This window comes from Gymnogyps californianus, chromosome 3 (assembly GCF_018139145.2).
Source record: "Gymnogyps californianus isolate 813 chromosome 3, ASM1813914v2, whole genome shotgun sequence".
Taxonomy (NCBI): domain Eukaryota; kingdom Metazoa; phylum Chordata; class Aves; order Accipitriformes; family Cathartidae; genus Gymnogyps; species Gymnogyps californianus.
Window position 1 is genome coordinate 61,151,990 of NC_059473.1, and position 17,149 is coordinate 61,169,138.

General features: G+C 38.4%; 1 protein-coding gene across 1 annotated transcript in view; it reads right to left on the reverse strand.

The window, feature by feature from the left end:
- ADGRG6 (adhesion G protein-coupled receptor G6) overlaps positions 1 to 17,149 on the reverse strand; it is a 115,424-nt gene that overhangs the window by 31,528 nt on the left and 66,747 nt on the right. The window contains 7 exon segments of the mRNA XM_050894553.1: positions 1,077 to 1,242; positions 1,731 to 1,938; positions 3,437 to 3,498; positions 5,557 to 5,671; positions 6,386 to 6,528; positions 15,828 to 15,881; positions 15,962 to 16,014. Coding sequence (XP_050750510.1) covers positions 1,077 to 1,242; positions 1,731 to 1,938; positions 3,437 to 3,498; positions 5,557 to 5,671; positions 6,386 to 6,528; positions 15,828 to 15,881; positions 15,962 to 16,014 — 801 coding nt within the window.

A 17,149-nucleotide genomic window follows, 5' to 3' on the forward strand; every position in this document is an offset into this window, starting at 1 on the left:
TAGTGATTAGTATTCAACCGTTTTCATAATGCCATGTTTTGTTTTAATTTTTTGGTTCCTCTGGCCCAAATGATAGTAGATTTTTTTTATTTTTCTGTTTAATCTTCTCTCTGTGTTTCTCCAAGTAAGGGTCACTGTATTTGAATGGTCAGACTCCCAGAAAACTGAGATTACATTACCTCTGTCATAGACTTCTCATATAACTGTGAAAAAAATACATTGCACTACATTTTTAAAAGCATTTAGGTGCCATAAGATGCAGACAGGCATATTGTGAAATTTAAAAAGTCTCAACACTTCATTGCTACTGAACCTTTGGAAAATCCCAATAGGTGCTCATGTGCATCTCAAATGTTATTTCATAGCTTTTAGATGTCTGAGCTTTTCTATTTGTGAAAAAAAGATGAAAACAGATTTTTGAGGTGATGATAAATATCTTAACTATAGCAGCCTGTCTAGATACTGTAGCACTGGAGACCATTCTGCATTTTGAGTGATCTGTGTTTCTTTCCTTTATATTTCACGTCTAGGCTGGTCAAGCTCCACATGAATGTCTTGAACCGCCTTGGACATCCCAAATGGCACAAGCCTATCAACCTACGTGTGGACAACTGGATCAGCCTTAGGTCTCTGTTAGCAGTAGGTGTTTAAACTATACTGGAAGGTTGAAGACCTATTGTATCTGCAGAAATCTACATGTAGATACCTACATTTAGATGTCTTATTCTAAAGCTGAAATGCATCAATGGAGTTGTTAGCTAGTGTACAATGGGTAATACAGCAGACTGTTGAAGATTATTTTCCCTTTTCACTAGTAAAAAAAAAAACTAAAAAGGATAAAGTCTGTTCTGGATTTGTAAGCAAATTACTTTTTATCCGTATGGAACATGTGAGTTTATCTGGGTTTCCTGTCACTCAAGGAAACACGACATTAATCTGTTTGGATGATTGCAGGAAAAAGGAAATAGAAAGTAGGGGGAGAATTGGGAGTTGTAAGTGGTTTTATAGGAACCACAGTAAACACGCTTGGAACAACAGGCACATTTCACGTTCAAATACAACTGCTTGTTCTGTACCTGGAAATCAGATGCATTATTCTGTGGACTGACACTGAAAGAACCACCTTTGAATGAAGTTGAGTTTATAGAAGACACTCCAAGTGCGAGGTTTCGTGTTGAAATACTCATGGATGGTCCAGTGAACTGGATCTTTAAAGCCAAGGCATCAATAGTTTTTAGAGCTCTAAAAACAGAAATAAAATTATTCTAAAAACTGAATACAGAAAAAAAAATTACTATGCTCTGTATGCTTTCCATGGTTAAGATGATCCTCTTATTATTGACTATGTTTCTATCACCCATCTGTGTATTCACAAGGAAACTGTCAGGCTGTAAATTTATGCATCTCTGTTGAAAACAAAAGCTTTTGGTTAACAGAAACTATCTGACAACGTATCACTGGTCCTGAAATAATTTCCCAACAATACTTAGATCTATGCCGTGTCATGTATCAGGAGACTTCTTTTACATCCAAATACTTTATCTTTGTCATGTACATTAATTTTAGTACAAGAAGAAATATTTGTATATCTAATTTGTAAAATTCTTTTTGATGGAAATCAGAAAAGTTTCATTTTTGTACTGCAATTGTTTGTCTATATTTGGAAGGATGAATCCTTCCAACCTTGCAGGTTGCTCTCAAAAGCTTGTCTCAAATGCAGAAATACTTACTCTGAAGATGATGCTGCCAATACACTGTCTGAACTGGTTAGAATATTGGAAAAAATTGTCACCACGGTAGAACCCAGAGATTCATCAATTTCTTCATCGTTCACAATTTTTTTCAGCTTCTGCACAACATCATTTACTTTGTCTGAGGTTAGCTGCTGCCCTTCACCAGTGAGATTCAGAAGCTGATTGGCTATATCAGCTGCATTTTCTGTAAGTGTACACATAAAATGAAGTAAAAAGAGAAAATAATGCATATCAGTCCTGAAGTAATTCAGAAATACAAATTTTTATCCTCATTGTTGAAAGCTAGAGCATGTTCTGTGGTACTTGTAATGAACACAGGATTTTATCATTTTATCAAATTTATAATTTTATGAAAAAGTATATAGAACCTGCTGATTATTATATACTGTCCTCGTTGGCTATGTCTTTCTTTTCCTTAATTTGATTTGAGTTTGTAAACCAGAACTACTATTGAAAGGGCTGACTGAAAGAAAAAAAGGGGAAGTAAGGAATAAAAAGCATATTTTCTCTCTTTTTTCTCCTTATGCTATCCTTTCTTTTTCACTGGGAAAAACATTTTCATTCTTGAAGTGAAACAAATGCACGCAAAGTCACTATTACTGACAAAGTGTTCACTCTTTTAAGCTTTGGGGAGAAAGTCTGACCCCACTGCAAATGTTTCAGTTCTTTCAGAGGATTGTACTCTTACTCAGAGGGTTGGCAAGCACAACACACATGCAAATTTCATGAGAAGAATCTTCCTGGTAAGAAAAGTTTGATAGTGTGGCCAATGGCAAAACATTAGCGTAAATCACATGTTAAACTGTAAGTTTGATGCCACCTGGACAGAAAACTAACGTAAACACTAACATTTTACAGTATCTAAATATTTGAGATTTATTGGAATTTGCAAGTAAGATTTTGAAAGCAGATCAGCCTTCTTTAGTCTGCAACTGGCTGTGGCTTTTTAATGTTGTGTTTTATAACACAGCTTTTGCTACATTTACTGTAGAATGTTCATTTTACATGAAATGATGTTTTCATATAGCCTGACTGCAAGTACTCAATCAACTAAGTTAGGTAGCCAGGCTCCCTAGGACCCCTCTATCAGTGGAGAAAGAAAAAGAGGCTTCTCCAAGAAAGCAATTCAGAACAGGAGCTTACTGTAGGTGCTCTGAATTACTTACGAGAGTATCATTCTCTTCACTAGCTCTGGCACTGAAAAAAGGGGCTATAAAGTTGTTGTCTATTTATTTTATTACTCCTTTAAGGCCAGAATGACATCAAGGGGTATTTTGCAAACTGAGAATAAATGTGAAAATGTCTGATCGTAAGCCCAGTGAAGAAAGTGGGAGTCTTTCCACTGGCACCTACAGGCATTGGAAACATTTAAAAATTTGTCTGAATCTGAATATAAAATTGAGGCAAGCTACCACCTGCCTCTATTCTAGCTTAAATTACCTGAAGAGTTTGATTTATTTCATTAATTGGTATCCAGAGCTTTTAATGGGTGGGCTGAATTCAACTTGGTGCACTTCCCCAGAATTTAAATATTGACTTTGCACTGATTTTTTAGAAAGATTTTAAACAACTTAGCATAAAGGAGGAAGATATTCTTCCTTAATGTAACTTCCTTATAGTAAGCAGTAACCAAAGTCTACAAAACTATTCCTTTAGCCAAAGACCAACATCAATACACCCACCTGTGCAATTTCTAAGATCAGGCTGGCCCCAATATGATGTATAATTCTGCAGACCCAAATAGCTAAAGAGGAAAAATGACAAAATTCACATGAAATACAATGACAAAATTATGTAAATGTTTCATAATTCTTTTGTAGGTGTCACAGTGGTCCACTCTTCTCAATTCACAATTTTCCTAGCAACATGGCCCCTAATGAAATGAAATATGTATGCTTGACAGTGGAAATATGTGATTAGTTAAGTGACAGTGCTGAGAGAAACCCTAGATCTTTTGGACAAATTCCCAGCTGATTCCTATACTGATTTGATAAACTGCATCAGTGGAAATTCTGGCCTTGTATTTCAGGAAAGACCCAAGTGTTGACACAAACTATTATGCCCCTATTATGGCCTAATCAGATGCTGCTTCTATAATTTTCCTTTGATATAAACAGCTTTGATCAAGTCAATAGCAAGCTGTAATACCTCTCATAAGAATATGCACAGGAGCTATGTGGAGTTATAAACTTATGCCACCCATGAAAACTAGGGCAGGTCAGATCAGGTCCAGGTCCAGAGTGATCCAGGTCCAGAGTGAGGGGCAGATATAAAGATTTTTTTTTTTCAAAATGCTTTTTTAAAAAGCCTTACCATAGCAAAATACCCAAATATGGCTCCAAAATTAAACACACTTTTTCCTCAGTTTTCTTTAAAGACAATCATGTTATCATAGCATGGCAAAGGCAGGATGGACAATGGGAAAAAGTTATCCTTTCACTCAGCACATGATAGAATAAAGTTATTCCTCAGTTGACCACCTTCATTATAACAGCACACTAACAGGTAACCTCTACTGTGAGATGCACAGGACTAGAAGAGACCACTAGAAGAGCTTCCTCTTCTCTCAAAACACATCCCACCTGTGCTCCATATTGGCAAAAGCTAGTGGAGGCAGGGGCAAGGAAAGTATAGCACAATGCAGAACACAGTAATTTTTTTTTATGAGAAGCGCTGTACATGGACAATCAATGGTATTGTGTAGACCACAAATGAACAATAAAGATAAGTAATACCGGGGCAGCAAAGGCCAGAAGCCTTAATTTTTAATGATTCTGAGGCTCTGACATAAAAACAGTTTGACTTCTGCACTACTCGCTCTACAACAAAAGTTGGTCAATCAGAATCCAGCAGTTCTTGTACAAGATTAAGAGGCTGAGGAAGTGACTTAGTTAAATATAATGCTGGTTGCTTTCCTGTTTGGCACAGAACCTCAAAGCTGATTCATATCCATGTTGCCATATTGTTTTCAAAAAGTAAAAGACCTCGTCTTCTCAGAACATGTTCCAGATGCAATGTGGGCGGATAAGACTACTGTATTGCATTTAACGGTGATCATCCTAAATACCGAAGAAATTAATTAATATTGCATCATCATAGCCATGTTCAAGGCACTCAAAGGAGATCAAAGCCATATTGTTTTGGTAATATATCAAAGGAAGTAATAATATTCCCACTTCACAAATGGGAAATAGAGATACAGCGCCTAAATCTTTTGTAGATGTTCACAAAGAAAGCCTACAGTAGGGAAAATTTATCCTAAACCTTAAAAACAAAAGTTCAAATCTTTAAGCATAAGATTATCCCCACCTTCAATTATGACTAACTACTGGCAAAATGCTTGTTTCACAGAATTTCTTTTACTTTCCCTTAACGAGATGAGAGGTTCTGGATTAAACCAAATACATATCTCATCTTCATAGAATTTTGTTGAGAATTTCTTATACAAGTCAGATAGTAGTAGCGGAGTGGTAGCAAACGTGAAACTTTGGTTTCGGTAACATAAACATCATGACTTGAAGAAAGCAGTTTCATTCTGTAAGAAGGTGCTATTTTTATAGTCACTTTGAACATGTATTAATTGTGGGCCTCAACATGCCCTACAGAAGTGGTAGATGAGCCTTTTTTCCTTACCAATGAAGTACATACTCTTATTGCACACACATAATCTCTCACAGTATAGAAATCATCTTCCTGAAATACAATACCAGCCAATGGCAGCCATTATGGAGGATGCAGTTTAATTATATAACCAGAAAGTTGCATTTGAAGTTCTCAGCTTCTCAGATATTTGAACACCTACCAGGTTCTTGATGCAGTCTGAACTGAGCTCCCATGGCATAATGTGAAGTTGGTCACAGTTGGTCTGGTATCTGGCCAAAAATAGTTTGGAGGGTTTTCTTCAGCTAAACATTTTTCTGTGAAAATAAAAGTATATCAGTGTTAATGGTAAATTTCTTCATCTAATCATCTTCCATTTCTTGTCCTCAGCTCATCAACCAGTCTACAGCACAAAGCTGTCTTCAAATGAAATGCTTGGTTGTTATCTATAGAGTAGTGGCAATGGAGGGGTGCACAACAGGGGACAACATATACTGCTGCTGCTCAAGGGAAAGGATTGAACACGCATGCTGCATCCACTTGCTCTCCACCAGCCCTCACCTCCTCCTTCCCAAGGGAAGGGCAATCTCTGACTGGAAGAAGTTGAATGGGAAAAGATGAGAGCTAAAACGAGATTGACTAAGGGCAGCAGCTGGCAGGAGCACAAACAACAGGGTTGAGGAGTGGGCACGAGGGGCCTTGGAGGTCCAAAATGTCTCATTATAGCTCTGGCTGTAAATCATACTTCTTTATCCTCAAACTACCAGAGGAGCTGTCAGGAACTGTCCCAGCCTCTTTGAATCAGACAGCAAAACACTGACTAAAGCAATCTGGACAACTGTGTTTGTGTTAAAAGAGATATCTTGAGCACAGCTCTCTGAGATTAGTGGAATAGTGAGGCTTAAAGGGACAATTTAAAACCTGAAACAGTCACACATGTTTGGAAATGTGTGATTATTTTAACACAGATGATGCTTATTTATGGACAAGCAAACAAAATCTGTTGTGTAACAAAGCTGAAAACTACTTACCTACTGGATCAACATCCACACTATGAAGCTTATATCCTCCTTCCATGGTCCCATTATTATTTATGAGCTTCTGTCGGATGTCTTCCTCTTCTAAATTGATGTTGTTAGTAGCATTATAAACCAGAAGAGCCAAAACCCCAAAACTGCAAGGAAAATTATCCGAGTGTTTGAGTCAGAACAGCAGAGGCCAAATGCGTGGAAATAAAAATATCTGACAAACTCTGGTTTTCTGAGTATGGAACAGTGTCACCAAGACAATGTTGCTCATTATCTGTAAATTATTATTTTTGCATATATAGGGCCACAACAAGAAAGTACAGTTGGCAAATTTCATCCTCTAGTTACCATTAAAGAAGCATCTCATCAAAAGAGCTAAGAAATGTTTTCAGAAGACTTGGATTATTTTAAAAGATATTAAAAGACAAAAGCATAAAGTTGTGAGTTGTGAGTTCTAAGTGGGCCCTAATTAAATTTAAAAATCTGGTTGCTGATGGCTTAGGAACTTAAGAGCTGATTCATCCCACCTTACAAAACTTGTCAGGATGGGACAAGTCATCCTCCAGAGGGTCTCTCTCTCTCTCCACTGACTACAGAGGAAGACTAGAAGATTAACGAAGAACAGATGCCTAACATTTAAATGTTTAAATTTTGATGGAGTGAAAAACACCCTGACACACTTTTGAAACTTTTAGTCCTAATTAGGAAAGTCTAGTTGCTCAGATGAGTAATTCAAGTTTGAGCCGTAATAGCTGTCTTGTACTGTAGCCCACTGCTACTTTCTTGGGCATAAGAAGTAGTTCAAAGTGCTCAAGTCTCTTTCCTGTGAGAGAAATAAAACAGTCCCCACCCTTGTCCAAAAACATAGCTTTTCTGGAAGGGAAATAATGAACAGAAAAGCAGTTCTAGCAAGACACAGGAAAGAAGCCCAGAGTGGAAGGCTCAAAAATTTCCTCCTGGGACACAGAAAACACATGTTGGAGAACAGAATATGTCGGTACCCAAGAGCATTGCTTGGCTCTGGCTAGTAGGAGGTGACGCCACTGAAGCATGGAACATTGGATCTCCATGGGAGCCAAAATGTGGAAAAAAGGAAAAAGCAAGCCTGCTTTGGGCTGTCTTCATCTTAGCCTTGCCCTTGGATACCCAGCAGCCTGAATAAAGACAGACCTTCGTGATGTTTGAGCAGTTCCTGGCAGCCTGGGAAGTGGCAGCACTGCCAGCACACATACAGTGAGCAGGGCACACACCGAACAGAGCTGCTTTCACTGGTGGCCCCCAGTGCAAGAAAGCAGCAGTGAGCTAAAGGGTCTTGCGGTCTACTTGAAGAAGAGTGGGAGAAAAATTCTGTAGGGGTGCTGTATGGGAGAGGGCTAGTAGGGTTTTCAGGTACCCCTTCCTAGACAGACCAGGACTTCATTTCCAAAAATCTTCCAGAAGGACATTTCCATGATGACAACTCAGAGTTGCACTTTCCAGAGGTGCCTGCTCTGGTACAGTATAAAACTACAGCTTAGTGTACAGATGTTGCTCTTAGATGGCAGATTTAACCCTCTTTTTGTCAGACATCGTTCTGAAAACTGAATAACTCCAACCAATAATTCTGAAGTACGCTCATTAGTGAAATGGCATTAAAAGAGCTGGCATTAGAAAACAACCTCTCAGTCTAGGAAAAAAGCAAGAAAAGAAAAGCCCAAACTTTACAGAAATCACGAATGTGAACTAAATACACATTTCACTGCTGCAGATGTAAAGAAATAAGTAAATAAATATACACAGTCCCTGGTTGGTGGGTTTTTTTGTCATTTTTTTTTGTTGAACACCAGTACACTTTTCTTTTTTCTTGCCATATCTGCTGTGTTACTGGTAACATGTTGCTGGAGAAGAAGATAAAAACGTGACTACCTGCTGGCTTGGCTTGGTTTTTCCCCAATGGATATATTTGAGCAGAGAAATTCCAGCTATCCCTGGCCAGGTTGCTCCTGCCCTGCTCGCAGAGATACTGAGTTCCTCCTAACATTCCTTTGGTCTCTGTGGAGTGTTTAACGTATGGCAATAGCCTCAGTGGATGGATGTGCATTAGCAGGCTTTTGCTGTATACCTCGGATATATTACGAGGCACAAGTTTATTATGGCATTTATTTTTAGCAGAAGCATGGAAATTGCCTACAGGATTGCCAATTCCTTCAGCCCTCCAGTACTTCAGCCCCAGAGTCTCCTGGCACTTAACCATCTTTCCTAAAAGATGCTGGCTTCACTCATCTATTCCCTTTACTTCAGAAGAGGAAAACTTAATATACTGATGCCACTCCCTACCTCAACACTTTGGCTGCAAAACAGAAGTCATAAGTGAACAGTCACCGCTACTGCTATGCTGCCTATTGCAGGACTCCCAAATAACCAAAATGATATGTAGTACCCATAACTGTGCGGAGGGATAATGGCAACAAAACAGAAGGGATAATGATAGATGAGGTAGAACTGATTACAGTTATCTTGAACAATTATAGAGAAAAGTATTGATTATGAAGCACTGATAAAAATAATCTGTTAAACCGCTTTGTTATTTGTTTTCTGAGAAACTCTTAGAGCACAAGTCATGTATACTGTGTAATAAGAGCCTGTTCCATATTATGATGAAAACAATTTCTATAAACTTTTCAGAATGACTCATGCTAGCTTCCCAAAGTAAATAAATACCTTTTAACTTGACAGCTGACGCAATATGAAGCTGAGTGCTTCCTTCCACTTTTGTCACACTCAGATCCCAGAAAGAAAACATTTTAATGGTGAAGAACAAAATTCTCGATTTGGGAAACAGTAGGCCTACACTCAAATAAATGGCAACACTGCCATGCTCTGCTGGTGTCACCGCATTTGCTACACCCAACCTTACATCTTTTATTGTGTGCCATATAAAAGCAGATAGATTCTCACAGCAGTAATCAATTACAAATTACACATCACTTACAGTAACCTGTACTGCTAGTATTACTGCTGTCAATATAAAAGAATGGACTGTGATGTAGCTAAACACAATGGGGATAAGTATTTAAGGCTCTCTTCTCTTTGACTGAAATGGTGACAGCTGGGAAAGCAGGGGAAGACCGGTGTCCGTCCCACTTTGTCCTGGTCCGTTGAGCTAAGCTGGCTCAGAGAGAGGAGTTTACGAAGCTGCATCCTCATCAGAGGCACAGGAGGCGGTGGAGGCGCCTGCGCTGCCATGGCACATACCACAAAGCCGGCTTTCTTCTCTGGCAGCGTGACTCAGAGCTATTCCAGGACAGTGTGCCTACACATGGGCTGTGGTCTCACTGCTACGCGATGCAAGGAGCCTGAAGGAAGGATTAACAAACCATGCGAACCGTGCAGCACAGACTGTCTCATACCTGAAGATATGTGGTTGATAATTAGCAATGCATATTTCTCTCGTTTCCGTTGTACTAGACAGGCTGAACTAATACTGAATTATTGTCATTGTCAAACTGTTTAACAAATCACTATTAATTTCTTTCATAATTAATGTTACTTGATTTAAAGTATATAAAGAATCATTTTTAAAGCACCTAAGTACTCAGGGAATCTAAATTTCCACTAAAAGTCACTGGAAATTTCATTCCTAACTACCCTGGCATATTTTAAAAAGTTTTAAGATGTCAGCGTTAAATTCTTTACCAATCTTGCTGTTATGTTGTCTTTGAAGATAAGCAGTAATGGGTAGCTGTAACTCAAGACTGGCAGCACAGGTAGGCCCACATAGTCACCTGTAAACACTACTAACATCTTCACATTAACTGGACAGACAAAAGAAGAGCTGACTATTGCATAAGTCACTCAGTGAAGATGTAATACAAACAGCATACAAAATGTGAGAAAACACACAGAATGAGACAGAAAGAAATATGAAAGTAGAGGGACGTTAAAAGCATTCCACAAAAGCATCTGAGTTGTGGATAAACTTTTACTTGAGGTGATTTTGACTGTGATACCATTAAAATGTTCAGAACAGAGAGCAAAAAAATAGGACTGGGCATAACAGACATTCAAAGTAATGCCAAGGATGAAGAGGTTCCTTTTTCAGCAGAAGGTGATGTTACAGAAAAAATATAAAATCTGAGACTTCAGGACACAAAAGTGAAAATTGCAGCTACTTTTTGGACTACTAAAAATAAAAGCATCCTAAGCCCTCCTTTTAAGTTAATGGCCATTGTATCAGAACAGTGCTGTGAGCAGCATGGTCACGCCTCTGTGCCTGTCCTTGTGTCTCCAGGCCTTGCTCCTTCTTGCAAATCTGGTGTGGGAACACAAACAACTACAGCTTTTCAACAGAAAGCACTTATAATATATGATGGTTTGGTATGAAGACTATTCGTTATTAGAGAATGTAGCAGAAAGGCAAAACAGAAAAGGCTGGAATCCCTCACATTTCAACAGCTGGTCTTCACAGAAATGAGTTTTTGGTTACGCTTGAACTATATTCCAAAACAACAAAGAAAACTCCCATTCCCCAATACATTACTTTCCTAAAAATGGCATCTACCAATGTCAGGCCTACACTAAATCCAGTTAAAGTCAGTGGAAAGACAAAGGAAGTCATTGGAAGCTGGATCAAGAGCAGGCAGCTTCAGCAGGAGACTAAGAAGGGATCATCCTTCAGTCACTCGGGAGGAATTCCCAAATTGCTCCGTCTGTGATGAAGGCTTTCTTTACAGGTCATGGACACAAGATGCCAGCAGGGCACTGTGGAGAAACCTGTGGATTTCTGCTTGGCTTTTTGTTGGTCAGTTTTTCAAACAGAAATATTACACATAATGTACACATTATGTGGCATTTTAAAATGTTGCTGCAGCACTGGCCAAGGCTGTCCCTTACTGCCTTCAGTAACACTGAAGTTGAAGTTGGGGGGAGTAGAGGTGCGCCACGTCCAAGTTGTTCCTAAAACCTCACCAGTAGAAACCAGGAAAATTTTTAAAATAGGAATAGGCATCACAGATGTGTTCATTTATAACAAGAATAGCATTATTATTTCATAACAAATAATTTGAAGTAATCTACAAAGAATGCAAAAGCCTAATACTTTACTTGGTAAAGATACTTAGGACTATAAAAGCAAAATTACACTGCTCTGATGTTGCTAACTCCTGTCTAAAACTATTACACAATCTAATTAGCTTAAGTTTTATCCAAGTGCATTAAACTTTCCATTAAGCAACACAGCACCCAAGAACACAGCATGCAGGAGCCTGAATCTGTCTCACTGACACCAGTGGCAAAACTCCCGTGGACTTCAAAAAAGCAGGCCTAGGCATGGGCAGCTCTAACTTCCTGATTTCCTCTCTATTTTCATTCCTAAGAGAAGGGATTTCTGTTAAGTTTAGTGGTCTTTACACAGATTGCTACCATTGTGGTTTTTAATTTGGATGAGTTGTTTAACAGTACTAACATTAATGTTGTTTCACATAGTAGAAGCAATTGAACACAGGAAATAGGCCAAAATTATGACAATCAAGTAGTGGAAGTTGGAGCAAGCATAATCTTATTTGTACGTTAAGTGGAGAAAAGGTTATAAATGAATTGGGGCCTGAATTCTCAAAATTGCTTGCAAAATAAAAGGAGAAAGGAGAAGCAGAGGAGCTGAGCTGCTTAATAAAGACCAATTCTCCTACTGAGGCAGCCCTATACAGTCATCTGACAAGACCTAGGATCAGTAGGACCCTTCTGAGAAAAGCAGCAGCGGCAGTCATAGAAAGTTTTGACAAAGCTGCAGAGTCATAAAAGGCAAAGCATTAATGAAAGAAACAAACACATAATTTATCTGCATAAAATCCACAAATCGGCTTCACTTTCAAAGGTTTGTGCAAAATAATGGTGGACAAAGAAACAGCTATGTCCATAGCCCATTCTGAACTCCTGCCTACTTTATTTTGAACAGCTGCCCTCTCATTAAGAGATGGAAACAGTATGACCAGAGGAAAAAATTAAACACAGACACAACGTCAAGTATAGCTGTGATAAAATTCTGTCTATTAAAGTAGTTAATAATCTACCAAAGTATTAGCTGGATATACTGCTGTCATCCAGAGATCTCACAGTATTAAAGGTGCTGATAATAATATGTACTTTTGGACTTGGCACTCTGTTTGTCTCTCATCACCATGTACGTAAACGCATAATAAGCACAGTGTACTTTGGATTTCTGCAGCTCATAGAACACAGCAATGAAAGAATAACAATCCACTTCCATATTTTTGTTTTGTTTTGCTCTTCTCCAGAATGCAGTACAGTTTAAAATATTTATTTGGAAAACATCTATTTTTAACGTGCCAAAAAAAGCCAGCTTCCTACCTCCTACTTCCAGCTTCTATTTCTTCTCTGAATCATTCTCTCTAACAATTCTTCCTCTTTCACTTGCAAGAAGACTAGGTGGGGAGACTGATAATAGAAGTTCCTTGATAAGGTAGCAGTGTGGTAAATAAGGGTTGAAGCAAAGCAAAATGCATAGAAAAGGTTGGGAAAAGTTGCTTTGTTGTTTGGGGTTTTTTTAACTGTTGTATAAAATACTAATCCAAAAGGTAAGGAAAAAAGATGTGATCTGAATGGTAAGAATATGAATTCATGTAAAGAGAGGGAAAACTTCTCAAAGAGCAATTTAAAGAATTATGATAGTACCTTAGAAATAAGAAGGCCATGATTTTATGGAAAACTAAGAGAGAGATAAGGTTTAGTGAGTTAGACTAATATGTTCACTTCAGTAAAAGATAAAGTTAAGGCCATGATACTTATGGGTTAGGTCTTAAATTTTAACTGTGGAGTGAAATTCTGTTCAGATGAACATGAAGGTAAATGGAATAAGAAATACTTCAAAACTAAGGGAAATAGTGGAATGTCTAAAACTGCAACAGACTTACTCTTGACTATCCAAGACGGAGAAATAAGAAAATCTTTGGACAACTATTCACAGAAATAATTTATAGGAACATTTAATTAATAGAAACTGTATGAAATCGCACTGTGAGCAAGTTATGTACAAGAACTCAGCCATAACATTTCAGGGGATCATCTGAGTAGTGAGAAATTAACATTACTTCCATCAGGGATTAAAAACTTCCAACCTGTAACCTGCTAATTTTTTATACCCTCAAATGTTACTCTGGTGTCTTGTAGGATTTCCTTAGAATCCTACCCAGGACAAATCCAAGAAAGTGGAAAACCTAACAAAGTATCTTGAAAGCAATGATCAGGAAGTAGTAGGAAAAAAAGGTTGCTTTCTGGATCTTCAGAAATTCAACAGATTTCTTCCGTGCAAAATCTAGAAACAGCTGCATGAACCTCAAAGAACTGGAAACTTGGTGACTAAACCCACTGCAACACTGAAGACTACAGGGAAGCTGATCCTTCTTTTGTTTCGGAAGGGAAGCAATGTACAACGATAGACATATACTCAGAAGACCTAAAGCTGGGAGAACACCAACTTTTCCCAAATGTTTCTCCTGTAAGAGGTAAATGATGCATGAAAATATATGCAAGACATGAAAAATACATGAAAAAACAGCAAAAAATCCTGTGTATATATATTTCTATATATGTATATGTGCATATACAATGTGCAAAAAGTGTAATTTTTGCTAGTCACATATCATGTAGCACAATTAAATTTTCAATTATCCCCGTGTTGCCCCAACTGCGTTGCTAGGGTGGGCAGAATCTTGACTTCTCTTTTTTTTTCTTTTCTAAGAAAACATGCACAGCATAACAATCCTGATTATTTGGAGAACAGTAACATTTTGTGTGACATGATTAGCACTTATAATAAATTATTCAGAATGATGACAAAATGCCATTTGGCCTTGACACAAAGTGCACTAAAGCCCATGAGAAGACTAGTTTCTCATTAGACCAGGCCTCCCTTGAAAAACTCTATGACATATTATGAACATGTAATCTATTGCCTCTGAAATTACATATGATGAGCAAAGTAAATAGGAATGGGGTTACTTCCCCATAACAGTGATACATTATTAGAAGTAATTCAGTGCCATATTCACCACACGTCAAAAAGGGAGGGAAAAGTAAGGGAAAGGGAAAGGGAATTACTAGAATAATTTCTCCCTCTTCACCTTCTTTTTTTTATAGACCAGGAAGAAGAAACAAAATCCAGAGGACAGGATGGTGGGAAGGTGAGATGACAAGAAATCAGGTGTGCAGTCTAGGGGAGAACAGAGGCTGACAAGCTGGGCTGCTAGCCTCGTAAAAGATGCAGGAATAAGGATGGGGAAAGCTTTACACTCCTCAGCAGTCTTGGATTGTTGGTAAGACCTAAGGCACGGTCTCCACTTAAAAGGTTTTGCTGGCATAACCATATCATTTAGAAGTGTGAAAAAAAATCCCGCCCACATCACTACACCCTACTGTAAATGTAGGTCAAGCAGCAAAATAGCCCATTCAGAGACTGGGCTTATACTATACCAGTTAAATGGTTTTGCCAATAAAAGCTGTCTTTCTGCTGTGGGTGTGTGGGAAGGAGATAGTACCTTTTACAAATCTTTTCACGTCTAGGTAAACTGTAAAAAACTGGAAGCATCAGTAACTACTTCCTGATGGTAAATTAGAAATACTGGGCTATCTCTGATATTAAAAAGCCCAGCTGTTATCGTGGCAGTTCTCAAGAGTCAGCAGTTAAAGTCCTTTCCTGCGGGACTTTTGCCTAAACTGTGAACAGATATATTCCATACCCACTTGTTGCCCCTTCCTCACAAGACTAATTATGTTTTGGTTTCCTCTCCTTAATTTGGTCCTAAGATTCACTCCCTCCCCCTATATCCCTCAGAAATCAGCCTGCTGCTTTCAAAGAAATCCCCCGAGGCCCAATTTTCAGGGGGTGTGACCCATCTAACTTTCTTTGGCTGCCTTTGAGGCCATCCCAACTCCAGTGCCTCTGAGCCCAGCAGAAGTCAGGAAATGAGAGCATATGGTAAATAGTTTAACTCACACTAGTTTGGCTTTCAATTCTAGCAGGATTTTTCAGTGTTTTGCATCTAGTAAGATGTCTGTTAACTCAAAAGGCTCTGGTTCAAGAGAATAAATGCAGTGACAGTGGATAGATACCAGTGTACCAAAGCTTGTTGCTAAAGAAAGCTGGGTGTGCCATACCACGTATATATGATATGTCTATTCAGTTTTGTGACAGATGAAACCTGAGCTCTGAAAAAATGATCTGTTAAGGTTTAAAGCTCGGTAGGTTTAAACCAAAACAAACACAATAACCAGTATTAGGTTTCTGAGCACATCCAGAGCACTCAGCTCGCCAGCAGTCATATATTTACAGACTGGCAGCATATGCCCAATAATAGACAATGAATCCAATAATAGACAATAAAGCCTGTTGTAAAGCCACTTGTAATAGCAGCCGTTACCTCTATCAAGAAAATGTCTTTAAAAATGTTACCTTTTAATACTTCTTTTTTCTCTTACTCCCTCTTTTATGGAGCCAGGGTGGATGCTGTAAGAGAAAAAAGAATTAATTAGGGTGGGCTAATTCTCAAAAGGAATGTAGCATAAACATCTTCCCCCTTCATTTACCTGATATTGACCACATACACAGTGTAGTTCCAGTTCTGGAAAGTACGGTTTAGCTGAAAAACAGGAAGACATTGATCACATGAATGGTGAGATGTTAATGGGGCTCTTTGTTGCTTAAGACAGAGTTAGAATTTCACCTTTCTCCCCCTTGAGAAATCCCCTTCAGTTTTTCAAACCAAAGAGAATACTCTCCTGTTTCAGTGAGGTAATTGTTATATTAGATGTACAACTGGTAGTGAGAGATGTGGGCTTTTTTACTGACAGAAGGAAATCTCTATAAGGTCATGACACAGCAAATAGGTGAGCGCATAGGATGCTGAACTTTTCCTTTTCTCCATCTCTTCCTCACCTTAAATTCTCAGAAACACTTCGATTAGAAAAGACTTATTGACAAAACTACGGGGTCCATTTTCACCTAAAAGTCTACAACCTTACAATGATCTTTTTTTCAGACTTTTGTATTCTGAGTGGGCAATGGCTGCTCAGTTTTCCCCTGGGAGACACTTTTGCATACTCTGCTAGGACCAAGTGACACCTTTCTGGATTCTTTGGCTCAGGCACCTACATACTTCGCCCGGCTACTGCTGCTAAGAGAACAACCTTGGCAGGTGTGGATGGCTGCATTTCTGGTTTGTAGATGACTATAGGTGGTTTCCTTAGCTTCTGAAAGCTGAAAGCCTCCAGGTTTATTAAAAGAAAAATAAAGAATAATTGCCATATATTTATGACATCATACTTTCATGTAAGTAGTTGGTATAAAGACTACTTACAGATTGTGTGAGTGCCACTACGTAAACTGTCAGAAAAGACAGAGAATATCTGTATTCTGACAGGAGGAACTTTCAGAGGCAAGAACTTCAAGAATCCTCTACCCAGAGGGCCCAGAAAGGAGGTTATGTCTGCTAAAATGGGCTGAAAAACCAGGGGCTACTAGAAACTCCAACAACTGACCTATGGCAGAAGACTTCTAAAGTGGAGAATATTAGGGTAAATTGGAAAAGTGTGTTGCCTCACACAAATGAACACTTCCTGGTTTTTTATTATTTCTATCACATTATAAATTCAAAACCACATTAGTATTTGGGGAGAAAAATTTTGCTCTGTATAGTGATGTTGGAACTTAGACACCTACCTCTTTCAGTGGACAATTCTGATTTCTCCATGCTTTCCAAAATCTCAGCTAGTATC